Source organism: Oncorhynchus tshawytscha, linkage group LG26, assembly GCF_018296145.1.
Source record: "Oncorhynchus tshawytscha isolate Ot180627B linkage group LG26, Otsh_v2.0, whole genome shotgun sequence".
Taxonomy (NCBI): domain Eukaryota; kingdom Metazoa; phylum Chordata; class Actinopteri; order Salmoniformes; family Salmonidae; genus Oncorhynchus; species Oncorhynchus tshawytscha.
This window is the reverse complement of record NC_056454.1, coordinates 19485490-19513468: the sequence shown is the minus strand read 5'-3', so window position 1 is coordinate 19513468 and position 27979 is coordinate 19485490. Positions and strand designations below refer to the sequence as shown.

Sequence of the window (27979 nt, the reverse complement as noted above, 5' to 3'; positions counted from 1 at the left end):
GCCAGCTCTAGGAAGAGTCTTGGTGGTTCCAAACTTATTCCATTTAAGAATGATGGAGGCCACTGTGTTCTTGGGGACCTTCAATGCTGCAGAAATGTTTTGGTACCCTTCCCCAGATCTGTGGCTCGGACAATTCCTTCGACAACAAGGCTTGGTTTTTGCTCTGACATACACAATCAACTGTGGGACCTTATATAGACAGGGGATTGCTTTCAAAATCATGTCCAATCAATTTAATTTATCACAGGTGGACTCCAATCAAGTTGTAGAAACATCTCAAGGATGATCAATGGAAGCAGGATGCGCATAAGCTCAATTTTGAGTCTCATAGCAAAAGGTCTGAATACTTATGTAAATAAGCTATTTCTATTTTTATGTGTTATACATTTGCTCAAATTTATAAAAACCTGTTTTTGCTTTGTATCGTGTGTAGATTGATGAGGGGAAAAAATTATTGAATCCATTGAATCCATTTCAGAACAAATGTAGAAAAGGGGAAGGGGTCTGAATAATTGTACTGTACATATGAAAATGAGTAAAGCAGTATGAAAACATGATTAAAGTGACTAGTGTTTCATTATTAAAGTGACCAGTGATTCCATGTCTATGTACATAGGGCAGGAGCCTCTAAGGTGCAGGGTTGAGTAACCGGGTGGTAGCCGGCTAGTGATTGCTATTTAACAGTCTGATGGCCTTGAGATAGAAGCTGTTTTTCAGTCTCTTGGTCCCAGCTTTGAGGGACCTGTTCTGACCTCGCCTTCTGGATGATAGCGGGGTAAACAGGCCATGGCTCGGGTGGTTGATTTCCTTTATGTTCTTTTTGGCCTTCCTTTGACATTGGGTGCTGTAGGTGTCCTGGAGGGCTGGCAGTGTGCTTCCAGTGATACGTTCGGCAGACCGCACCACCTTCTGGAGAGCCCTGTGGTTGCGGGTGGTGAAGTTGCCATACCAGGCGGTGACACAGCCCGACAGGATGCTCTCAATTTTGAATCTGTAAAAGTTTTGGTCTTAGGGGCCAAGCCAAATTTCTTCAGCCTCCTGAGGTTGAGGAGGTGCTTCTGAGCCTTCTTCACCACACTGTCTGTGTGGGTGGACCATTTCAGATTGTCAGTGATGTGTACGCCAAGGAACTTGAAGCTTTTCACCTTCTCTACTGCGGTCCCATCGATGTGGATAGGGGGGTGCTCCCTCTGCTGTCTCCTGAAGTCCACGATCAGCTCCTTTGAGGGAGAGGTTATTTTCCTGGCACCACTCCGCCAGGTTCCTCAGCTCCTCCTTGTAGGTTGTCTCATCATTGTTGCTAATCAGGCCTACTACTATTGTGTCGTCTGCAAACTTGATGATTGAGTTGGAGGCGTGCATGGCCACGCAGTCATTGGTAAACAGGGAGTACAGGAGGGGGTTGAGCACGCACCCTTGTGGGGCACCTGTGTTGAGGATCAACATAGTGGAGTTCTTGCTTCCTACCATCACCACCTGGGGGCGGCCCGTCAGGAAGTCCAGGACCTAGTTGCACAGGGCGGGGTTCAGACCCAGGGCCCCAAGCTTAATGATAAGCTTGAAGGGTACTATGGTGTTGAAGGCTGAGCTATAGTCAATGAACCCCAGTCTTACATAGATATTCCTCTTATCCAGATGGGATAGGGCAGTGTGCAGTGCAATGGTGATTGCAACGTCTGTGGATCTATTGGGGCGGTATGCAAATTGAAGTGGGTCTAGGATGTCAGGTAAGGCGGAGGTGACATGATCCTTAACTAGCCTCTCAAAGCACTTCATGTCGTCAGAAATGAGTGCCATGGGGCTCTTGTCATTTAGTTCAGTTACGTTCGCTTTCTTGGGTACAGGAATAATGGTGGACATCTTGAAGCAAGTGGGGACAGCAGACTGGGATAGGGAGAGATTGAATATGTACGTAAACACTCCAGCCAGCTGGTCTGCACATGCTCTGAGGATGCGGCTAGGGATGCTGTCTGGGCCGGCAGCCTTGTGAGGCTTACTCACGTCGGCCATGGAGAACGTGAGCCCACAGTCCTTGGGAACGGGCCGTGTTGGTGGCACTGTGTTATCCTCAAAGCGGACGAAGAATGTGTTTAGCTTGTCCGGGAGCAAGATGTCTGTGTCCACGACGTGGCTGGTTTTCCTTTTGTAATCTGTGATTTCCCGTAGAATCTGCCACATACGCCTCATGTCTGAGCCGTTGAATTGTGACTCCACGTTGTCTCTGTACTGATGTTTTGCCTGTTTGATTGCCTTGAATAACTACACTGTTTGTTCCGGGTCTACCATATTCCCAGTCAGTAATAAGCATCATCAACAGGGGGAACATATTGGGTGTACGCGGATAAGCTGTAGAAAGAATATATGCATTCATAAGACTTGTCCATAAAAAATACAATGTTCATAAGAAGTTCACAATGGGAACAGCATTCCCAATATACACTTCCTGACGAACTCAATCACTGTGTATACGTCAATGTTATTCTCAGAGGATACCAAGAAAATATCCCAGTCCGTGTGATCAAAACAATCTTGAAGCATTAATTCCGATTGGTTAGACTAGCGTTGAATTGACCTTAGCACAGATACTTCCTGTTGAGTTTCTGCCTATAGGAAGGGAGGGGCAGAATGGAGTCGTGATCTGATTTGCCGAACGGAGGGCTGGGGAGGGCCTTGTAGCCATCCCGGAAGGGGGAGTAACAATGGTTGAGAGTTTTACAGGCAATGTGTTAATAGAACTTCGGTAGCGTTTTCCGAAAATGTACTTTGTTAAAATCCCCAGTTACAATAAATGCGGCCTCAGGATATGTGGTTTCAAGAGGGCCATTGTTATATTGGCTTGAGGGGGAATATACACGGCTGTGACTATAACCGAAGAGAATTATCTTGGGATGCAATACGGTCGGCATTTGATTGTGAGGTACTCTAGGTCGAGTTCCTGTACGTTATAACAATCACACCATGAGTAGTTAATCATGAAACATACATCACCGCCTTTCTTCTTCCCGGAGAGATATTTATTCCTGTCTGTGCGATGAACTGTGAACCCAGCCTGCTGTATGGACCGGGACAGCATATCCGGAGAGAGCCCTGTTTCCATGAAACCTAGTATGTTACAGTCCCTGATGTCTCTCTGGAAGGAGATCTTCACCCTGAGCTCGTCTACTTTATTGTCCAGGTACTGAAGATTAGCGAGGAATATACTCGGAAGCAGTGGATGGTGTGCACGCCCCCTGAGTCGGACTAGAAGTCCACTCAAAATACTTCTTCTCCACCGGAGCGTCTTGGAGCAGCCTCTGGGATAAGTTCAATTGCCTTGGGGGGGTACAAACAAAGGATCCAATTCAGGAAAATCGTAATGCTGGTGAACACTGGTGAGTTACCGCCGCTCTGATATCCAAACATTCTTATCATTAGTAGGCTTCGTAGAGTAATAACCTTGTATTCCCACCATAAAGCTGTTGGAAATATAATCATATTTGAATTTAACAGCACCTGTTTGGCACACATAATACTCACGCAATTTGAGACAGTTTGCTACAGCACACAGCAAATTTGCGGGTGTTAAAATCTCAGTGTTGAGGAAAAAGTGTTGTGAGTGTTATATCTGAGTTTTGATTTTAGTGGGGTTAAAACCAGTGGGATTGAAAGTGAAACCTGCAGTAAATAAATTAGGTGTTATTTGAATCACAGTGCAATCACCACTGCATGGTGTTGTTGTTACTCGACCGTGTTGAGCTAATTTCCATTAACTCTCTCAGAGTAAATAAGGCATTGGAGGGGCCTTATTATCATATTACCCAGCATGCTTTGTTGCAGGTTGCGTATTAGTATAGCTTGTTTTAATATCTGTTTCTGCATGCACCTTGATTAATTGATCTTATGATACACAAAGATAAATAACATACAGATTTAATTACTTTAGAAAAATGTAAGTGGTTGGACTTATTTCACCAGTTATTGACATGGTTGTTCCAGTTTAGATGGTTTAAGTAGCCTCATTTATCAATCTTCCCTTCCTTGTCAGTCATTCTAACTGCAGTTGCTGGTGACTAAAAGTTCCAATTGTTAGCTATCCTAACTCCGGCTGGATTCCAATTGGAATTATATAACACTTTGCAAGCCAGAATAATGTGACTTGCTGATGTGGCAATGTGAGTTTCAGACCACTGTGTTAGGTTAAAAGTAGGCGGTCCAAGTATGATATTGTCCCCCAAAAAGTTATGTATTGTCATAAATAATGACATTTGTATGATAAAATATTAACTTAGGTACTTGGTGAAGGCAACAGGACTGAAAACCATTTAATATAGAAACCTTCTCATATTTAGTTGCTGAGTGAGAGACTTATCTATTCAAGCAAGAGAAACTATTTTTCCATGTGATGAGTAGGTCTCTACATGTTACAAAAACAGCACGCTTAGTGATGACAGATTAATCTATGCGAGCATGCAGAGATGTCAAGCTATGTTGATGTTGTCAAGGACAAAGTATTATCAACACATAGTAACACTGTTTGTTAAAATAACAGTTGTCATATTGTCAGGGACTTCTCTATATTACCATCTGCAACTTTAAGATTGTCACTTTGGGTTATTACGAAACTGACATATATATATGACAACTGGACAGTTTTGCACAGAGATATAAGGTTGTTTTGATGTTGTCAAGGACAACGATCCTATCTAATCCACACAGTGGAGGAACCCCAGAAACACGGGGGCAAACCACATCCTCTTGATGATGTAATCGACAGTACGGCAACAGGAACAATAAGCTACACTTCTACAGGCACTTCAAAGGTCAAATAGGGGGTGCTGATATGTGTCCTGTTTCACTGCATGTACAAGTGGGTAACCTGCACGAGTGCGAGGTGTGAAATGGAAATGTGTTTCTTGCATATCTAAACTCCCTGAGAGAGTGGGGTCACAGCCAGGGATTTATCCCATTTGAGTCGCTCTTATACTAAAGTTCAGCTTACGATAACACAATACACACCGATAAGGTTGGGTAAATCACTTATAAAGCATCATATATCATTTATAAAGCATCAGTATGGCACACAGAGACACCCCCCACACACACACACACGCACTGTGTGTGTGTGCCTTCTCCACTCCTCACTAATGGTTTGTATGGTCCAGGTCTGCTAACCAACAAGGTTACTGAGTAGCCACAGCAGGTCAAACAATGACTTTTCAATAGGGTGATATATACTGTATGTTAATCACGTTGCTGAGCCTATAACTGCATGGTGGACTCAGGTCCTGTTTCCTGTTGAGAGGGAAGGAAGTTTAAACTATTCAAAACCTCATTCCTTATTGGGAGGAAGGACTGCTTATTATAGAGCTACATCATCAGTAGGCTACATGGTTGTTAGGGTAAAGATTTGAGTAGAGTATAGACAAAGATATTTAGAACTACCCGAAGATAGTCCATCTGTGTCTTTTTCAACGGGAGATAATGAAGCATAGTGGGCAGAACAAGCAAGGAAGTGGGCAGAGCCAAGTACGAGCTAGCAAGATCCTATTGCCGCGCTCTAGTGAATGCCTTCGCTGTGATGTGCGTGTGCAATAACTCAATTCGCCCTTGCACTCCTTGTAAACAATGCAAGTTTTAGAAACCTTGGCAAAGGGTCACGTCTACAGAACTTTGTGCACTATGTTTGGAACAGATTCTAGTTTAGGGAACAGAAAGCTATATTGAGATCGGGCTTTTCTTTGATGAGAAAACCAGCAGAATGTCGGCCCAGTTCCAACTCGCTCCATCTTCTCCCACTGCCGGCTACTGGGCTTCCTCTCATTACCATATTTGGTGGGGAGTGGAAATTCCAACCAGATTCAGATTTATACATCCAAGTGTAACATCTGGCTCCCAGTTATATCGGTGGTATAGGGTTATATCATCAGTAGGCTACATGCTTGGTAGGTTAGGGGATCTGAGGGATGTGCTGAAACCTGATCTGATAATCTGCTTACTAAGGCGGTCAGTCTGTCAGCAGTCTGTCAGTAATAGTCTCTCTGTCTGTCTTTAGGCCAGTCTGTCTGTCAACAGTGTGGTTCATTAGATTCTCCTCAGACTGCACTGTAAGGTCTCTGTCTCTCTCTGTCAGTCTGTGTGTGTGACTTCACAGTGAGGTGAAGATCTCAAAGAGAGCCTGTCAGAGGCAGGTGTCAGGTGGGTTGTGTGTCATACCTGGCTTGGTGTGTGTGTGTGTAAGTGTGTGTGCATTCTCACAATTAAGTATACTGTACATCTCAATGAGTCTTTCAGACATCAAGCCACCTACATGTGAGATCATCAGCCAGTGCCAGGTGTCAGCAGGCTGTGTGTATAGCCCCCCCTTCCATCATCAGTCTGCATGGTGGGGTCCCAGCAGCAAACACCTGTGGTGATTAGTGAGGGCTGCTACAGCAGAGCTGTCATTACTGCCTAATGAAGCAGCCATAAAACACTGGGGCTGCTGCCTCCTGTCTACACAGCCTGTGCGTGTGTGTGTGTGTGCAATGATCAGTAATAAAGTTGCCCCGTCTCTTGTCTGTGTTCACAACTGCAGGGAAAGCCTTTATGGGTCTCTGCGTGTGTGTGTTGTGTGTGTGTATCTGCATTAGAAGTGTTTTTACAAAGGTTTTCCCAGAATCCCGTGCCTGCACCTCTGTGCCCTGGCATGTGTTATTGTTTGACATCATCACTTCCTCTCCATTACGAGCTTCCTGTTCCCCTGGTTTACACATTTTCTGGGGGTGTTTAACTTTGATTTAACTAGGCAAGTCAGTTAAGAACACATTCTTATTTACAATGACGGCCTACCCTGGCCAAAACCGGACGACGCTTGGCCTTGGACTGCTGTGCCACTCGGGAGCCTCATTACCATCAGGAAATATGTGAGACATTTTTCCACTATGGCGGACAAACAATTAACTGTCAATCTAGCTCTCCTATTCTATGGTGATCAATCAATTAACCCCCGACCAATCAATCCTTATTCCTGTTCAATGGCACTGCACGTTCACAGCAGTGTATAGTCCATAGAAGACAGGTCACATTGTGTGTGTGTGTGTTCTGGGACTGTACTCATTAATGTCATTTGAGCCCTGGAGCATAGAAAGCTCACAACAACAAGAGGTCAGGCTATGTAACTAACCAACTGCTCCAGTTCTAGAACAGATTCAGGTCAAATAGTCACACTATCGAAGAGCAACTCCACTACAACCTAGTGTTAAGGGATCCTAGTTGTTCTGTCATTGGAACTGGCTGTATTCCAGTGTGATCACTGTTGTGTCTATGGCCCTGAGAGTCTGAATAGAAAATTACATAGTGTATCTCTATGGACTAAATGACCCTCAGACACGGAGCCCTGTGACGTGTGTTCTGGGGAAGCCCAGAACCTAAACAGTTGTCTGAATGGCATCTCATACACAAACAAACACAGCTATCAGCGATTGACTCACAGAACATCCCACACGTCTAGACGACTTCTCTCTCCATTACAGTCTGGGAGAGGGGTAAAAACAGCAGGCCCAGGGGAATTATTATCGTAGCGTGTGTGTGTCCTAGTCAATTTGTCATTGTTCCAACAGCGAGGGTGATAAACAGTGGATCAATCAAACAGCTTGTAAAGGAAGCAGACAGGACCATGTCATTACAAACAACACACTCCAGGGAGATTACTCCCCTATGAATATAAGTTCACCCTAACCACTGATTCAGGGTCAGGTTTATGTTGACCCCCTTAATGGTTAGTTATGATTGGGGGTAGGGTGATCTGATCCTAGATCAGTTGTCTCCATCTTACTTCCAGAAGCAGAGTGGGGTGGGGTAAGCCTTGGCCTGAGGCGGGGGAAGCTGGGTTACCCTAAGGGGAGACAAGGGTTTTCTTGTACAAGGCTAACAAGGATTGTAACAGTGCATGGAAAAAGTGACCAGAAAAGAAAATACAAAAAAGATCCAAACAGCTGGCACGCACACACACACATGCCACACACACACACACACACACACACACACACACACACACACACACACACACACACACACACACACACACACAATCTGTCGTGGAGGCATTCCAGGAACTCCCTCAGATTCTCAGAACAGGGCTAATGGTCTTCACTAGCATAATTGGGTTCAACCATGACACATTACCCACCAAAGCCAAAAACAAACACAGGACATGACTGATCATTTATGAGTTTATTCCAACTTTGTACATATTTACACCATTTTATTCCATTATAATCAATGACAAACAAATCAACAAACAGCATGAAACAGATGGATCAAACACAGCAGCGATGTCAGGAATGACTAGAATCATAACGGAAGAGATCTGATATACAGAAGTGTTTAGACAGGCCACAGTTCAATCATGCCACTTCAGGTAGGTCTGTAGTCAATCTAGTCAGACACGTCCAACACACAGATAGCAGAACACACGCACCAACAACCAACCCTACGAGAGAGAGAGCAACAGAGTCAGAGTGGAAACAGGGCACTATATTCCTCCATCACGCCAGGGAAAGAGGTCAAGCTACTGAGTGAAGAGATAAGGAGTTTGCACGTGTGCACTGTGCTGCCCAACACTGGCGAGGCAAGCTTCGGAGAAATGACAGATGATACCTCTCTCTTTCTCAGTAGTTGTTTTCCCCCTTCCCTCCCTCCTGTTCCTCCATCCCCTCTATAGAATCTCTCTGCATCCTCCAAGAGTTTCTATTAATCACACACTTTCCCCAGCAACACACATCACTGTGTGTGTGTGTGTGCCAGTGTGTGTGTGTGCGTGTGCGCCAGTGTTTGTGTGGGTGGGGGTCCTGTAATGAATGCTCAGATTCCTGGGGGGGCTGAGAAGAGCAGTGAGCGTCACAAGGTCTGGTGGTCAGGAAGGGAATGAGCAGTGCTTGTTGATCTAGATAGAGCACGGGACCCCCCCCCACCACCACCACCACCACACACACACACACACACAGATGAAGGTGTTGCTCAACATTTAACTGAGCGTGTGCAGTCATACGGGAAATTACCCCCCTCACAGTCCCGGCATTCTACAGGAGCCAAGTTAGTGCTGGACACCCCGTGTGTGTCTTTGTGTGTGTGTGTGTGTGTGTGTGTGTGTCAGGTCAAAGGGCACAAGACAAAGGAAGTTCAAAAACAAAGATGCTCTCTCAAGTTCACTTCCGACCGACATTGGACAAACACAACCGTGTGTGTGTTTGTGTGTACCAGGGCACCAGCATCTGCCCAACACACCCTAAAACAACATCCTGGACCTCACTGTCTTGACCTTAGTCTAGGGGCCTAAGAAATGTTAATAAGCAGCAATGTTAATAAGCAGCAATGTCACTTCAATGTAAAGTTATAACGCAGGGTTATGAGCTGTGGCAAAACACAACTCCACAGTCATATATTTACATTTTAGTCATTTAACAGACGCTCTCATCCAGAGCAACTTACACAAGTAATTAGGCTTAAGTGCCTTGCTCAAGGGCACATTTTTCACCTAGTCAGTTCAGGGATTCGAACCAACGACCTTTCGGTTACTGGCCCAACGCTCTTAACCGCTAGGCTACGTGCCGCCCTACATATCAGACATTCATAAAATTGTACATAAAAAAACAACAACATACAAATTTATGTCAGTAGGACATTCTAATGGATAGTACTGACAGCCCATTCACTGTGTGGCCCTGTAGTCCTGAACACAGTCATCTGAAGGCCATTGTCATTATACTTCACACACTGTCTTGATAAGCCAGAAACGATGTGGTGTCACTGAGTTGGCGCTAAAGCCTGTGTGTGTATGTCTCACTCTCAGGCACTGGACAGCATGGTGGAGGTGAAGATCTGTTGCAGGATCTGAGGGATATGCTTGGTGTCCATGGCAACGAAGGACCGCCCAGCCGGCAACGTTCTCTGGAGCCTGGAGAGAGACAGAGAGAGAGAGAGAGAGAGAGAGAGAGAGAGAGAGAGAGAGAGAGAGAGGAGAAAAATTACAAAAAGCCAGAGAGAGAGAAGAGCGAAAGAGAAAGAGAGCGATAGTGACCTTTTACTGACAAATGTCTGAACAGAAATAGATGGCAAGATTCAACCCACAGTGTGTTCAGTAGCTGAATGTGGACACCCCATTGAGAAAGAGACCCCACTTTCCGAGGACAAATGTTCCAGATGTTCCCATGAGCCAATGAATGAACGCGAGACAATAGCTTTCATTGACAGGCAGAACTGGGAAGAGGGAGATGTGGTGGGCAAAGTCAGTAAGATACTTTCACTGATTTTACCCCTTTCTTTCGCTCTCTCTCTCTCTCTCTTCCCATAGTTAGCTGTGTCCCTAAATCCCCCCCTTCCCTCTTTCTTTTCCATTTTATTCCGGTCATTGTGTCATGATGATCACTGCTTTTTAGGCCATGGCAGTGACCAGCTTAGAGACACCACAGCCACAGAAACAGTGAGGAATATACTGCCACATATAACTCTCTGTCTTCTCTCCCCCTTGCTCCCTCCCTCTCTCTAACTGGGTCCTAAGCTATAGAGAGACCACAGAGAGACTGAGACGGAGGTTAAAGCCACTCATTGACATTCTCCAGCCAGAGGCCGGGACAGAACGACAAACAATATGGCCTACACCATTCAGACTTCAAAGGACACGCGACGCCAACCATACAAGCCATAACACAGGCCAGACAACACTGGGCGTGTGTATGTGTCTGGGACAGAGAGAGAAGGATAATTAGGTTTAAGAGAGCACATCCTTCTTGGTCCTGCATTTAGAATCTCTTTAAACTGGGATTTCATTGAGAACAAACACTACAAAGGACTACTGAGCAGCAGGCATCACACTGTATGGGTAGGATAAAGTACTGGTCAAACTATACCGTTCTCTCCTCCAGGAAGTGCTTGATGTAGGAACCTACTTACTTGAGCCACCTGTTCCGATAAACAATCATCACGTCTTGACATGCACACTACCCTCCACTTCTATCTTCTCACCTGTCGGCCTGGTCGCCCAGCGAGCCGATGAAGATGGCAAAGGCGTTGACCTGGGGGTCAGAGGTCAGGGCGCGGGCAAAGCGTTCGGGCGTGATGCCGTAGCGCTCCAGGTTGGCGTCGCTCAGCACCACCACGAAGCGCTCGTCAGCATCCTCGCGTGCCAGCTCCCTGATGCCAGCCTCAGTGCTCTCCAGGGTGTAGTCTCCACTCATACAAAACTGAGAGTGGGCATGCATGTTCTGGAGGGGGCAGAGAGAGAGAGGTGAGGACACACACAGGGGAAGAGAGGACAGGAGACGAGAAGAGGGTAGGGTAGAATGGGTCAAATAGATAGTATGAGGTTGAGTAGGGTAGAGTGAGGTTGAGTGGGGTAAAGTGAGATATAAAGTAGGGTAGAGTGAGGTTGAGTGGGGTAATGTGAGGTTGAGTGGGTTAGAGTGAGGTTGAGTAGGGTAGAGTGAGGTTGAGTAGGGTAGAGTGAGGTTGAGTAGGGTAGAGTGAGGTTGAGTAGGGTAGAGTGAGGTTGAGTGGGATAATGTGAGGTTGAGTGAGGCAGTGTGAGGTTGAGTGGGCTAGTGTGAGGTTGAATTGGGTAGAGTGAGGTTGAGTGGGGTAGAGTGAGGTTGAGTGGGGCAGTGTGAGGTTGAGTGGGGTAGTGTGAGGTTGAGTGGGGCAGTGTGAGGTTGAGTGGGGTAGAGTGACGTTAATTTAGGTAGTGTGAGTTTGAGTGGAGTCGTGTGAGGTTGAGTGAAGTTGAGTGGGGTAGTGTAAGACAGAGTAGGGTAGTGTGGGGTAGAGTGAGCTTGGGTAGTGTGAGGTTGAGTGGGGTAGTGTGAGGTTGAGTAGGGTAGTATGAGGCTGAGTGGGGTAGTGCGGTGTAGAGTGGGGTAGTGTGAGGTAGAGTGAGGTTGAGTGTGATAGTGTGAGGTTGATTGGGGTAGAGGCAGAATGAGGTAGAGCCAGTGGGGTTGAGGAGGGTAATGTGAGGTTGAGTGAAGTGGAGTTGGGTCCATACCTTGAGGACCTTCAGTCTCTGTTTGTTGTTCTTGGGGACCTTGTCTGTTCTGACCAGCTCTATGTCATAACCATCACCAGAATGACCCACAATGTCATACTGGAGAAAAGAGAGAAAGGGGGAGGAAAACAGAAGAGAGGAGGTCATCATCACTCAAGCTGAGGTAAAATAACTTACAACTTATAATTAGCAAGTTCTACAGCTGCACCATTGACAGCATTTGACAGCATACCAAGCGGGGCTGCATCCCCACTTGGTATGGCAACTGGTTGGCATCTGACCGCAAGGATCTGCAGAGGGTAGTGCGTACAGCACCATCCAGGACCTCTATACCAGGCGGTGTCAGAGTAGGGCCCTAAAAATGGTCAAAGACTCCAGCCACCCAAGTCAAAGACTGTTGTCTCTGCTACCGCACAGCAGACCAAAAGGCTCCTGAACAGCTTCTACCTCCAAGCCATAACACTGCTGAACAGTTCATCAAATGGCCACCCTGACTATTTGCATTGACCATCTTTTTTTTGTTGCACGGACTCTCTTGCACCAGCTCAATGCACACTCTCTGGACTCTACCCACACACTCACACACACTACACTGACACTCCAACACACACACGCATATTGACGCCACACACACACACTCCTTCACACGCTGCTGGTACTCTGTTCATTTTCTATCATGATTGCTGAGTCACTTTACCCCTACCTACATGTACATATTACCTCAATTATGTCAATTACTTCAACTACCTTGTACCCCTTCACATTGACTTGGGTTCTGGTACTCCCCGCACCTCTCTGATTCAGAGGGGTTGGGTTAAATGCGGAAGACACATTTCAGTTGAATACATTCAGTTGGACAACTGACTATGTACCCCCCTTTCCTTTCCTTGTATAATAGTCTCGTTATTGTTATTTTTTGCGTGTTACTATTACATTCTTTGCTAATGTTTCTCACTTTTTAACTCTTGTTGAGAAAGGACTCGTAAGCCAAGCATTCCCCCTGCTGCTATGTTGGTCCACTGCTATAGCTGTGGATGGCCCTGATGAGCCAGTGATGTTAGGACTCATTATGAAGGGTCAAGGGTATCCGGTCTCTGCCAGAGCCCAGTATGTCCGCCTGGTCACAGACTTGTGCCATCAATACTCTTTTATAAACTAGTTGTCACATAACCCAGGGTCAGATAAAGTGTCCTACAGTGGAACTCCCCATATCTAGTGTCACATGGCATCACTCCTGATAAGGGCACGTACGGCTGCCGACTGAGGTACAGTGGCTTGTGAAAGTATTCACCCCCTTGGCATTTGTCCTATTTTGCCTTACAACCTGGAATTAAAATAGATTTATGGGAGGTTTGTATCATTTGATGCTTTGAAGATGCAAAATATTTTTTTATTGTGAAACAAACAAGAAAACTGAAAACTTGAGAGTGCAAAACTATTCAACCCCCCAAAGAGGTGCCGCAGCACCACCCCCAAAGAGGTGCCGCAGCACCACCCCCAAAGAGGTGCCGCAGCACCACCCCCAAAGAGGTGCCCCAGCACCACCCCCAAAGAGGTGCCGCAGCACCACCCCCAAAGAGGTGCCGCAGCACCACCCCCAAAGAGGTACCGCAGCACCACCCCCAAAGAGGTGCCCCAGCACCACCCCCAAAGAGGTGCCCCAGCACCACCCCCAAAGAGGTGCCACAGCACCACCCCCCCCAAAGAGGTGCCCCAGCACCACCCCAAAGAGGTGCCCCAGCACCACCCCCAAAGAGGTGCCGCAGCACCACCCCCAAAGAGGTGCCCCAGCACCACCCCCAAAGAGGTGCCCCAGCACCACCCCAAAGAGGTGCCCCAGCACCACCCCCAAAGAGGTGCCCCAGCACCACCCCCAAAGAGGTGCCACAGCACCACCCCCAAAGAGGTACCCCAGCACCACCCCCAAAGAGGTGCCGCAGCACCACCCCCAAAGAGGTGCCGCAGCACCACCCCCAAAGAGGTGCCGCAGCACCACCCCCAAAGAGGTGCCGCAGCAGCACCACTGATGAATGTAAATACATTTGTCAAAGTTACAGAATTACTGCTGCCTGTTCAGAAAGAAATGAAACAATTCAGAATAGCCTACTACACTATGAGTAGACTTGTAATTTAGCCACAGAGGAAGGATTAAATAGCTTCTTTCAAAAAGCATTCTTGTGTGGGGCCAAATAAGAAGACATATCCTACAGTCCAGAACGAGAGGCAAATCTGTCAGTGAACAGCATGAAGACAAAACAGGCCAAGTACAATTGTGGGAAAACACTGGTTGGAAAGCAAATGGCTCCAGCTGAAAATGAAATACTCTAATCTGTCGTTGCTGTAGGCAACCAAAATATTTGATCAACTTCTAAATAGGCCTATTGAGCGAACATTGTTTTACAAAAGTAAAACAAGAGCGAGATGTAGGCTTCTGGCACGAGCGCATCGGCCATCGCCGGAGAGTGAGCCGAGCATCATTTCCTCCTCATATTGTACAAAATAATATGTGTGTCTCCACATACCTAGGCCTAGGGTAGTGATGGGTTCAAGACAAGGTATTTTTATTGATCTCAGATTCTCAGTTTGTCAGTGTCAAAGTAGTCTGTCATTTTGATATTTGTCTGGTATTAAAAACAGTCATGTAAAATGACGTGGAATTGGATGAAATGTCTTTATCAAAGGCCACATTTTTCCCCAGACCCTAGGCTACTAAAAATCAGCTGACAGCCTACCCTCTTTTCCCCATGTCAATCGTGTCTTTAGGAGGCACTGTAACTAGCTTGCTTCACATTTGTGATGAGTGTGTTGTTGCAGAAATAAATAGGCCTATGGTCAAAAATGTTACAATTTTCTCTACAGAGGCAGTCAAGTGGGTGCCCTTCTGAGCACCTGCCCCCTGAAAGGTCTGTGCATGGCCCTGTGTGTGTATGTGTGTGTTTATGCATGTATGTATGTATGTATGTGTGTGTGTGTGTGTGTGTGTGTGTGTGTGTGTGTGTGTGTGTGTGTGTGTGTGTGTGTGTGTGTGTGTGTGTGTGTGTGTGTGTGTGTGTGTGTGTGTGTGTGTGTGTGTGTTGACTAAACATGGCATTAGCTTCTTCTAAACATGACCTTATGATGCTCTGGAATACAACACTGAAGTCATCGAGTGTCCTCTCTTTTAGAACTTGCATACAGGCTGGCGTGTGTGTGTGTTAGTATGTGTGTGCGTGTGTGTGTCTGTGTATGCGCGTCCGCACGTCTTATCCTAGATGTGTATGAGCAGGTGGCACCTGTCAGAGTGTAGAGCACAGGTGTGTGTGTGTTTTCAGATGCAGGCGGGTTACGCACGTGTGTGTAACACTGATATGTGAGCAGTAGGTCAGGTGGTGTAGAGGAGAACGCTGTGGGGCCATGAAGTCTGCCACTCCACCCCTCCCCACACACGCCTTGACACGGACACTATCGCTCCATTCCCCTCTCTACCCATTTCACTCCCCCTTTCCCTCTCTCCTCTCCTCTATTTGACCATCCCTCCCTCCCTCTCTCTACCCATTTCACTCCCCCTTTCCCTCTCTCCTCTCCTCTATTTGACCATCCCTCCCTCCCTCTCTCTACCCATTTCACTCCCCCTTTCCCTCTCTCCTCTCCTCTATTTGACCATCCCTCCCTCCCTCTCTCTACCCATTTCACTCCCCCTTTCCCTCTCTCCTCTCCTCTATTTGACCATCCCTCCCTCCCTCTCTCTACCCATTTCACTCCCCCTTTCCCTCTCTCCTCTCCTCTATTTGACCATCCCGACCTCCCTCCCCTGCGAAAGGTGACTATACTTCACTGATATTGTAGTCCGGACAAACCAACCCATATCCTGTCTGTCAATGTGTCATCAAAATAGCCACTCGAAGATGTTATCAAAGCTGATCCTAGTTTTGTACTGACGGGCAACTACTGCATGTGTGTGTGTATCTCACCTTAATCTTCTGTTCGTAGCTCTCCAGGGCTTCCATCACCATACACACAGCTTCCATGGATCTCTCCAGCCTGCCGTCTACCCCGTTGAAACGGTACATGCTCCCTGATACGTCAGCTAACACACGCAGACGCTTTGGCTTCTGCTGCGGGCTGCCCAGCTATACACACACACACAGACGAACACACGAAACAGAACACAGAGGGTTAAACAGATATTATAAACTGGGTGGTTCGAGCCCTGAACGCTGATTGGCCAAAAGCCGTGGTATATCAAAACTTATACCACGGTTATGACAAAATATTTATTTTTATTGCTCTAATTACGTTGGTAACCAGTTTATAATAGCAATAAGGCACCTCGGGGGTTTGTGGTATATGGCCAATATACCACAGCTAAGCGCTGCAGGGTAGCCTAGTGGTTAGAGCGTTGGACTAGTAACCAGAAGGTTGTGAGTTCAAACCCCCGAGCTGACAAGGTACAAATCTGTCGTTCTGCCCCTGAACAGGCAGTTAACCCACTGTTCCCAGGCCGTCATTGAAAATAAGAATGTGTTCTTAACTGACTTGCCTGGTTAAATAAAGGTAAAATTTTAAAAAATAAAAAAATCCAGGCACTCCGTGTTGCGTCGTGCTTAAGAACTACCCGTAGCCGTGGTATATTAGCCATATACCATAAACCCCCAGGGTGCCTTATTGCTTAATTATACACACACTTCCCTATAGGATGGAATATTACAGGGGAATTGCTACTGTATAGAACTGGAACAGAATAATATTATAAACAAAAAACAATGTTTTAAGTCAGAATCCCTACTACAATATTCTGGAAAACAACTTTTCACAGAGACAAGCTGAAGCACATGATCTGAATCATTCTTCTTAACATCAGCAAATAAACGCTAGGGGAAACTCATTCATTCAGAAAACTGGTCATCACTTCAAGTGGATATCCATGGAAAATGGCATTGCTCAATTACATTACCTAGAAATAACTGATTTAATAGTGGGAGAAACATTTTCTTTTGTTTCTCTTTCATATCTCTTAAGTGGGTGTTCATTATTTTACCATAGACGGCTGTCCTCTCTAGACCGACCAAAAATATTCAACACTTGGAGTTAAATGAGATTAAAACATGTGCATTTTGTTTTGCGAGTATGTGTTTGTTTGGGTGCACGTGCGTACGGGTGGGATGTCTTAGCGTGGGAACATTGTGTGTGTGGTTAATGGCTAGTTGTGTGCGATCGAGACCATAGATTTTCAATTATAATAATCACACACACCACAGGAGTCCAACTGCGCCCACCCACACACGCACACACACACCTCTGGATCCAGCTCTCCTCTGCGTTTGTAGATAGCCTTCTCTCCCGTCAGTCCATCTATGATCTTAGCATCATCCAGCTCTCCCAGTGACTGATTCTTCAACCACTGACGCTCTTTCCCTTTGGCCTGGGGACACAGAAAGAGAAACACTGTCAACATATCACCCACTAATCAACTCTGATAGGGATAGACTAATTCCCAAACAATCAGAACAATCTAGGGGCCAGTATCCTGAACTCATATTAAGCCTACTCTTGAAAAGCATGGAGGATCTATGAACTTGTTTTTAGTCCAGGAAGAGGCTTAGTCTGGGTTTGGGAAACTGAACCTCAGTGATCAGAAGGCTCAGGGTGTTTCATCACTACTGTTTAGGAGATTACTTAAAAACCTCCAATATTTTAGTGGAACTACAAATGCAAATATTTCTCTGTGCATTTGACAGCGCAAACAAAGAAAGACTGATTAAGTATGATAGTCAGAAAAAGGTGATATTGAATACGGGTAGATAGCTTCCTAAACGGTCCATAACATGTAACAGCAGGACGGGTCACTGTTCACACACGTGCTTTAGATTCTACACAGACCTGACAAGCTCAAGCAGACACAGTAGAGGATGTTATCAGCTAACGCTACCACACACACACACACAGAGAGAGAGAGAGCGATAAGAGATACATTATAAGATATCACATAATGCACACTATGTAGCCTATGCACACCCCAAGCCCACAACATCCTAGTCCAGCCCAGCCCAGTTCCACCTGGCGTGGAGTGCACGCATGCACTATATATACTTGCGAGGACTTTTTGGCGACCAACAACTCAAAATCAGATTTAGGGGTTACTAACCCCTAAAATAGCCTTTTTACAAGTGCGGACTGGAAAAATGTCCTTACTTTTTTTGTTGCTTTACTATTCTTGTGAGGACTTTTGGTACTCACAAGTATAGTAAAACGTTTACACACACACACACACACACACACACACACACACACACACACACACACACACACACAACCCTGGAGCATCATAGAGCTTGGCCTCATACTCTGTAATCATTGTCAAGTACCAACAAAAAAAATCCCACTCTTCTCACACCCATACACACAAACACAATTACACACGTACAGCTACTCACCTCTCCCAGGAAAAGATAAAAAGACAGAATCACATTCCTGAGATTTGGCCACACCCCTTGTCCAGGGGCCCTCAGCTGGACAACCAATCAGAGTGTTCGTTAGGGCCAGTGCCCACTCCTTCCTATTATTTTCACACATACAGTATGGGGTGACTGTGCTCATGTCACATGGTGGCTATCTTAATGTCACCAAAAACGTTAATACAGTCTGATTCTCTACCTATTTCCCACCCAAGGTGCGCACAGTTTGCACTAGTTCTAACCCACTGAGGACTGGTATTACCAACATGGGAACAGTATTCTGGGACATATCGTGTGTGTTGTTACCTGTAAGCTGTCCAGAATGATGCGCAGGGACTGGACCTGTCTTCTGACGTTTCCAGAGAAACGCTCGTATGTCGATGCATCATATTCACTCATGTCTATCTCCTTCAGCCTGGGGAAAGAAGAGAGGGAGCGAGAAACAGTGAACCACTGTTGCCATTATTCTAAAAGGAAAAATACAACCGAGATCAGAGCCAATGTGTACAACATTCATCCTAAATTAAAGGTAATGGGTGTTGACAAGCATGTTAGAGTGTGTGAGAAGTGTATAAGGGATGTTTCCATGAGCTCAGCACACCTGAGCAGCAGAGGAGAAGGGCCAGTCCTGTTTAATAAGGGCCAGTCCTGTTTAATAAGGGCCAGTCCAGTTTAATAAGGTCCTGTTTAATAAGGGCCAGTCCAGTTTAATAAGGTCCTGTTTAATAAGGGCCAGTCCTGTTTAATAAGGGCCAGTCCTGTTTAATAAGGGCCAGTCCAGTTTAATAAGGTCCTGTTTAATAAGGGCCAGTCCTGTTTAATAAGGGCCAGTCCTGTTTAATAAGGGCCAGTCCTGTTTAATAAGGGCCAGTCCAGTTTAATAAGGTCCTGTTTAATAAGGGCCAGTCCTGTTTAATAAGGGCCAGTCCAGTTTAATAAGGTCCTGTTTAATAAGGGCCAGTCCTGTTTAATAAGGTCCTGTTCAATAAGGGCCAGTCCTGGTTAATAAGGTCCTGTTTAATAAGGTCCTGTTTAATAAGGGCCAGTCCTGTTTAATAAGGGCCAGTCCTGTTTAATAAGGTCCTGTTTAATAAGGGCCAGTCCTGTTTAATAAGGTCCTGTTTAATAAGGGCCAGTCCTGTTTAATAAGGTCCTGTTTAATAAGGTCCTGTTTAATAAGGGCCAGTCCTGGTTAATAAGGTCCTGTTTAATAAGGGCCAGTCCTGTTTAATAAGGTCCTGTTTAATAAGGTCCTGTTTAATAAGGGCCAGTCCTGGTTAATAAGGTCCTGTTTAATAAGGGCCAGTCCTGGTTAATAAGGTCCTGTTTAATAAGGGCCAGTCCTGTTTAATAAGGTCCTGTTTAATAAGGTCCTGTTTAATAAGGGCCAGTCCTGGTTAATAAGGTCCTGTTTAATAAGGGCCAGTCCTGGTTAATAAGGTCCTGTTTAATAAGGGCCAGTCCTGTTTAATAAGGTCCTGTTTAATAAGGTCCTGTTTAATAAGGTCCTGTTCAATAAGGGCCAGTCCTGTTTAATAAGGGCCAGTCCTGGTTAATAAGGTCCTGTTTAATAAGGTCCTGTTTAATAAGGGCCAGTCCTGGTTAATAAGGTCCTGTTTAATAAGGGCCAGTCCTGTTTAATAAGTTCCTATTTAATCATGGCCAGTGTGAGGCGTGTGTGTGTGTGAGCAGGTGGCTGACTGATGCCTGACTGGAGCGCTGCCAGCCCCTGATCCTCACACACGCTAGCAATCCACGCAAGCATACACACACACACACCTGTGTAGCCCAGGGCAGGTGTGTTGTACCCTCCAGGTAAGGGTAGCATATCAAAATATCTGTATTAATCCCAGTGACTGGCAGAGTTAATCCTTTTCCAACATGGAGCGCGCATGCACACACACACACGTCTAATCCGGGTAAATAGGGGAAGGCAGATACGCCCTCCCTGAACGCCTGCTGGGGTATTGTCTATGAGGTGTTTGAAGTCTTAACTGAGAACCAGAGCGTGACAAGATGGTATGTGTGTGTGTGTGTGTGTGTGTGTGTGGTGTGTGTGTTTTCAGAAGGTGGTATTGCGGCTGTGTGTGTATCAGCCGTGCGATCAGCCTGACTCTGTCCTGTCACGTATCAGTTTCAAACTCACTGCTAACCCACGGGTCAAATCCCAATCACTGGTAACTACGTAGTATAGCGGGTACAGAGAGGCCCAGCCTGCTTGCTGGGACAGATGTGCACATTCAGCTACAATCTGCTCTCACTGCTAGCATAACATTCAGCTTCAATCTGCCCTCACTGCTAGCCTAACATTCAGCTACAATCTGCTCTCCCTGCTAGCCTAACATTCAGCTACAATCTGCCCTCACTGCTAGCCTAACATTCAGCTACAATCTGCTCTCCCTGCTAGCCTAGCATTAAATAAGAATTTAGCTTTTTAATGACCAAATCTTTATTTTTGATGTAAATGGCATGTTATAGAAGGGTCGAGAAACTTTTGTGATTTCACTTGTGTTTGAGAAACTTACCTCAACCAGCAATTCACTTCCTTATCCTTGTTATGTAGTATGGGGGCTCATGTAGTATATCCTTGTTATGTAGTATGGGGGCTCATGTAGTATATCCTTGTTATGTAGTATGGGGGCTCATGTAGTATATCCTTGTTATGTAGTATGGGGGCTCATGTAGTATATCCTTGTTATGTAGTATGGGGGCTCATGTAGTATATCCTTGTTATGTAGTATGGGGGCTCATGTAGTATATCCTTGTTATGTAGTATGGGGCTCATGTAGTATATCCTTGTTATGTAGTATGGGGGCTCATGTAGTATATCCTTGTTATGTAGTATGGGGGCTCATGTAGTATATCCTTGTTATGTAGTATGGGGGCTCATGTAGTATATCCTTGTTATGTAGTATGGGGGCTCATGTAGTATATCCTTGTTATGTAGTATGGGGGCTCATGTAGTATATCCTTGTTATGTAGTATGGGGGCTCATGTAGTATATCCTTGTTATGTAGTATGGGGGCTCATGTAGTATATCCTTGTTATGTAGTATCTCATGTAGTATATCCTTGTTATGTAGTATGGGGGCTCATGTAGTATATCCTTGTTATGTAGTATGGGGGCTCATGTAGTATATCCTTGTTATGTAGTATGGGGGCTCATGTAGTATATCCTTGTTATGTAGTATGGGGGCTCATGTAGTATATCCTTGTTATGTAGTATGGGGGCTCATGTAGTATATCCTTGTTATGTAGTATGGGGGCTCATGTAGTATATCCTTGTTATGTAGTATGCGTAGTGTACGTCATTTAAAGAAACGGAAACACTCTCAGTACAGTGATGCAGGTCTTTAGATGTACACATGAAACTGTGTCCTTTAGAACTTTATCAGCAACGCTATACTCCATTTTGTTACGACACAACCAATACCGCTCCGTCCATTCTAGCAGCAGGCTACATGGAGAATGGAACAGTTAGATAGGGGAAACAGCTCGAGTCGCACAAAATGTAATGTTGCGGATAAAGTTTGGAATGACCACATTGTGTACAACATCTAAAGACCTGTATCACTATACTGAGAGTATTTCCGTTTCTAAATGACATATTTGGGTGTTTTTGGAGCCTTTGTTCATGTTTTTTTCAAGTTTTTTGTAAGTTTCACAAAAACAAGTGAAGTTGCTAAAAAAGTGTCTGGACCCTTCTATAACATTCCATTTACATTAAAAATAGAGATTTAGTTGTAAAAATAGCTAACTTCTTCTTTAAGCTTCACACTGCCCTCACTGCTAGCTAAGCATTCAGCTTCAATATGCCCTCACTGCAGCCTAGCATTCAATCTTCCTAGATGTCATCTTTATATTCAAGTATGACAAAATGGCGACGGCAGAGATGGTCGCCTCTCTTCGAGTCCTTAGGAAACTATGCAGTATTTCATTTTTTAATGTATTATTTCTTTATTTCTTATTGTTACCCCTGGAAATCTTAAGTCTTATTACATACAGCCGAGAAGAACTATTGGATATAAGAGTGACTTCAACTTACCAACAGTACGACCAGGAATATGACTTCCCCGGAGCGGATCCTTTGTTTGGACTACCACCCAGGACAACGGATCTAATCCCAGAAGCCGACCCAAAACAACGGCGCCGCAGAAGGAGCGGCCTCCTAGTCAGACTCCCGAGTATACTACTAGTCAATGTCCAGTCTCTTGACAACAAGGTAGACTAAATCTGAGAAAGAGTTACCTTCCAGAGAGACATCAGAGATTGTAACATTCTCTGTTTCACGGAAACATGGCTCTCTTGGGATATGTTGTCGGAATTGGTTCAGCCACTGGGCTTCTCCATGCATCGCGCAGACAGAGATAAACACCTCTCTGTGAAGAGGAAGGATGGGGGTGTATGCTTCATGATTAACGATTCATGGTGTAATCATAACAACATACAGGAACTCAAGTCCTTCTGCTCACCCGACCTAGAATTCCTTACAATCAAATGCCGGCCATATTACCTCCCAAGAGAGGCCTCAAGGAACTTCACTGGACTCTATGTAAACTGGAAAACATATATCCTGAGGCTGCATTTATTGTACCTGGGGATTTTAACAAAGCAAATTTTAGAACAAGGCTACCTAAATTCTATCAGCATATTGACTGCAGTACTCGCGGGAGTAAAAGATTCGATCACTGCTACTCTAGCTTTCGCAATGCATACAAAGCCATCTCCCGCCCTCACTTCGGCAATTCCGACCACAACGCCATCTTGTTCCTACCGTCTTATAGGCAGAAACTCAAACAGGATGTTTTCAGTGACTAGAACCATTCAACGCTGGTCTGACCAATCAGAATTCACGCTTCAAGATTGTTTTGATCACACGGACTGGGATATGTTCCGGTCAGCCTCAGAGAACAACATCGATCTATACGCAGACTCTAAGGAAGTGCATAGGAGATGTTGTACCCACTATGACTATTAAAACCTACCCTAACCAAAAACCGTGGATGGATGGCGGCATTCGCTCAAAACTGAAAGCGCGAACCACCACATTTAACCATTTAAAGAGGTCTGGAAATATGGCTGAATATAAACAGTGTGGTTATTCCCTCCACAAGGCAATCAAACATTCAAAATTGTTGGTACAGGGACAAAGTGGAGTATCAATTCAAAGGCTCAGACACAAAAAATATGTGGCAGAGTCTACAGTTAATCACGGACTAGAAAAACAAAACCTTCCACTTCTCGGACAACGACGTCACTCTGCCAGACAAACTAAATACCTTCTTGCCTGCTTTGAGGATAATACAGTGCCACCATCGCGGCCCGCTAACAAGTACTGTGCCCCCCGACCCGCTAATAAGGACAGCACATTTTCAACACCATTAGTACCCTCCAAGCTCATCATCAAGCTGGAGGCCCTGGGTCTCGACCCCGCCCTGTGCTTTCTCCTGGACTTTCTGACGGGCCGCCCCCAGGTGGTAAAGGTAGGAAACAACATCTCCACTTCGCTGACCCTCAACACTGGGGCCCCACAAGGGTGCGTGCTCAGCCCCCTCCTGTGCTCCCTGTTCACCCACAACTGCGTGGCCATGCACACCTCCAACTCAATCATCAAGTTAGCAGACGACACTACAGTAGTGGGCTTGATTACCAACATCGACGAGACAGCCTACAGTGAGGAGGTGAGGGCACTCAGAGTGTGGTGTCTGGAAAACAACCTCTCACTCAATGTCAACAAAACAAAGGAGATGATCATGGACTTCAGGAAACAGCAGAGGGAGCACCCCCCTATTCACATCGAATGGACAGCAGTGGAGAAGGTGGAAAGTTTTAAGTTCCTCGGCGTCCACATCACAGACAAACTGAAATGGTCCACCCACACAGACAGTGTGGTGAAGAAGGCGCAACAGCACCTCTTTAACATCAGGTGGCTGAAGAAATTTGACTTGTCACCCAAAACCCTGACAAACTTTTACAGATGCACAATCGAGAGCATCCTGTATCACCGCCTGGTACGGCAACTGACCCGCCCTCAACCGCAAGGTTGACTCTCCAGAGGGTAGTGCGGTTTGCATAACGCATCACAGTGGCAAACTACCTGCCCTCCATGACACCTACAGCACCCGATGTCACAGGAAGGCCAACAAGATCATCAAGGACAACAACCACCTGAGCCACTGCCTGTTCACACCGCTACCATCCAGAAGGCGAGGTCAGTACAAGTGCATCAACGCTGGGACCGAGAGACTGAAAAACAGCTTCTATCTCAAGGCCATCAGACTGCTAAACAGCAATCACTAACTCAGAGAGGCTGCTGCCTACATGGAGACCCAATCACTGGCCACTCTAAATAATGGATCACTAGTCACTCTAAATAATGGCACTTTAATAATGTTGACATATCTTACATTACTCATATCACATGTATATATTGTATTCTATACCATCTACAGCACCTTGCCTATGCCGCTCGGGCCATCGCTCATCTATATATTTATATGTACATATTCTCATTCACCCCTTTAGATTTGTGTGTATTAGGTAGTTGTTGGGGAATTGTAAGATTACTTGTTAGATATTAACTGCACTGTCGGAACTAGAAGCACAAGCATTTCGCTACACTCGCATTAACATCTGCTAACCATGTGTATGTGACAAATACAATTTGATTTGGATGTAAACTGTTGCTATTTCCATGCAGGATTTGGTTAGTTTTTATTTAAGGTACACACTCAATATTGCACAACAGTCCCATACTCTCACACGGCACATAGCATTATGCAGTCCAGTGGTGATATGGTTCCCGCTACACATTCCTGTGTGACTCTCCAGCAGCCACGGTTACTTCCTCCAGAACGTTACACAGACCAGAGAGAGAGAACAGCTAGCCCCAGCTATGGCCAAAAAGGGGGGTGAAAAAAACAGAATACTGGACAGAATACTGAATCCTTTTTCAGGACAACAACAAGAACTCAGGGTGTGGCTCACTTAGGTTGCAAAGCTACCGGTAAAAGTTGACCAAAGCTACCGGTAAAAGTTGACCAAAGTTACCGGAATCATCAGTAATTTGGATTATTAACCGGTAATCAATGGCAATTGATAATGGATAATTGGGTAATTTATATAGTATATATTTTTAATATCTGTGTCCATATTTTCCATGAGTTTCTAGTCGACAGACCATATAATGGTTTAAGAGGAATTAACCTAATTAATGAAAAAAGCTTCGAATCAACAATGGCATTATTTTCTTATTTTATTTATTTTATTATTTTCAACTCTTCCAACGATCGTCTTTTTTCACAACTGCCACCAGTTTGTCACCAAAACATTTCAACCAAAGACATATTGACATAATAAAATAAATAAAATGTAATTTAAAAAAAAGGATATTTCATACTGAAACCCTCATTAAAACACCAATGATATTCACTAAGTTGACGGTTTATATTGAGGATAATGTATGACAGCTTTGTCATTCTATAATATATTTTTTTATCATCATTATTTCAATATATGATAAGGCCACACAGAGGGCCATAGATAATTAAAGACAAATGACTCAAAACGGACACTAGACGTCCTCTGATAAAATGACATATATTCCTTGAACGTTACCAACATTCTGGAAGTTTATTGCTAAACTTAGAACGTTTCTAGTAATATACCCTCTCTTTGCAACCCTAGGCTCACTACACCAACACAACACACTCTCCCCACAGCACCGTTGTTCACAATGACAACACATCTATCAGTAGGGTGTGTGTGTGTGCTTGTGCATACTGTATTTCTGTAGCCTGCATGTGCATTCACATGAGTTTCAGGTATTACAATGTCATTTTAAGGTCTAAAAGAAAAGGATCTGACTGATGCACAACCTTAAAGTCAACACAGGACTGACTGTTTACACCTACATAGACAGCTAAGACAACTCAATGAGATCAACTTCTGCAAAGGGGAAAAGGGGGTCTGCGTGAGTGTGTGTGGGGTCTGTGTGCTTGTTTGGGTGTGTGTAGGTAAGAGAGAGACACACGCGCGCACACACACACACGCTCGGCACACGCGCACAGCCACACGCACAGAGAAGAATTGACAACAGCGTCTCTACCTACTAAGGCGGCTGAAGAAATTGGGCATTGCACTCTGGTCCTCTCCAAATACTACCACTACACTATCAAGACCGTCCTGACTGGTTGCATCTCGGCCTGGTTCGGATATTGGTCCGTCCATGACAGCAAGGCCCTCCAGCGGGTGGTGAAGATGGCCCAGTCCATCACTGGGGCCGTGTTCCCACCCATCCAAGACATCTACTGAAAACGGTACACAGCATCATCAAGGACCCCACACACCCCAGCTGCTCACTCCCTCACCATCGGACAGACAGGAGCTGTTCACTCCCTCACCATCGGACAGACAGGAGCTGTTCACTCCCTCACCATCGGACAGACAGGAGCTGTTCACTCCCTCACCATCGGACAGACACGAGCTGTTCACTCCCTCACCATCGGACAGACAGGAGCTGTTCACTCCCTCACCATCGGACAGACACGAGCTGTTCACTCCCTCACCATCGGACAGACACGAGCTGTTCACTCCCTCACCATCGGACAGACACGAGCTGTTCACTCCCTTACCATCGGACAGACAGGAGCTGTTCACTCCCTCACCATCGGACAGACAGGAGCTGTTCACTCCCTCACCATCGGACAGACACGAACTGTTCACTCCCTCACCATCGGACAGACACAAGCTGTTCACTCCCTCACCATCGGACAGACACGAGCTGTTCACTCCCTCACCATCGGACAGACACGAGCTGTTCACTCCCTCACCATCGGACAGACACGAGCTGTTCACTCCCTCACCATCGGACAGACACAAGCTGTTCACTCGCTCACCATCGGACAGACAGGAGCTGTTCACTCCCTCACCATCGGACAGACACAAGCTGTTCACTCCCTCACCATCGGACAGACACGAGCTGTTCACTCCCTCACCATCGGACAGACACGAGCTGTTCACTCCCTCACCATCGGACAGACACGAGCTGTTCACTCCCTCACCATCGGACAGACACGAGCTGTTCACTCCCTCACCATCGGACAGACACGAGCTGTTCACTCCCTCACCATCGGACAGACACAAGCTGTTCACTCCCTCACCATCGGACAGACACGAGCTGTTCACTCCTCACCATCGGACAGACACGAGCTGTTCACTCCCTCACCATCGGACAGACACGAGCTGTTCACTCCCTCACCATCGGACAGACACAAGCTGTTCACTCCCTCACCATCGGACAGACACGAGCTGTTCACTCCCTCACCATCAGACAGACAGGAGCTGTTCACTCCCTTACCATCGGACAGACAGGAGCTGTTCACTCCCTCACCATCGGACAGACAGGAGCTGTTCACTCCCTCACCATCGGACAGACAGGAGCTGTTCACTCCCTCACCATCGGACAGACAGGAGCTGTTCACTCCCTCACCATCGGACAGACACGAGCTGTTCACTCCCTCACCATCGGACAGACACGAGCTGTTCACTCC

General features: G+C 45.8%; 1 protein-coding gene across 2 annotated transcripts in view; it reads right to left on the bottom strand.

Moving 5' to 3' along the window:
• Positions 1-8175: 8175 nt before the first annotated feature.
• The window catches only part of vwa8 (von Willebrand factor A domain containing 8), an 83656-nt gene continuing 63852 nt past the window's right edge, over positions 8176-27979 (bottom strand). The window contains exons 40-46 of one of the 2 annotated variants that reach the window (XM_042306892.1): positions 18736-18844; positions 17271-17396; positions 15946-16104; positions 11996-12094; positions 10981-11219; positions 9803-9913; positions 8176-8449 (exon numbers count right to left, since the gene is read on the bottom strand). In XM_042306892.1, the coding sequence (XP_042162826.1) occupies positions 9805-9913; positions 10981-11219; positions 11996-12094; positions 15946-16104; positions 17271-17396; positions 18736-18844 (841 nt within the window). In that variant the 3' untranslated portion in view covers positions 8176-8449; positions 9803-9804. Of the gene's footprint in view, positions 9914-10980; positions 11220-11995; positions 12095-15945; positions 16105-17270; positions 17397-18735; positions 18845-27979 lie in introns of both variants that reach the window. The other variant, XM_042306891.1, reaches the window with a different exon arrangement.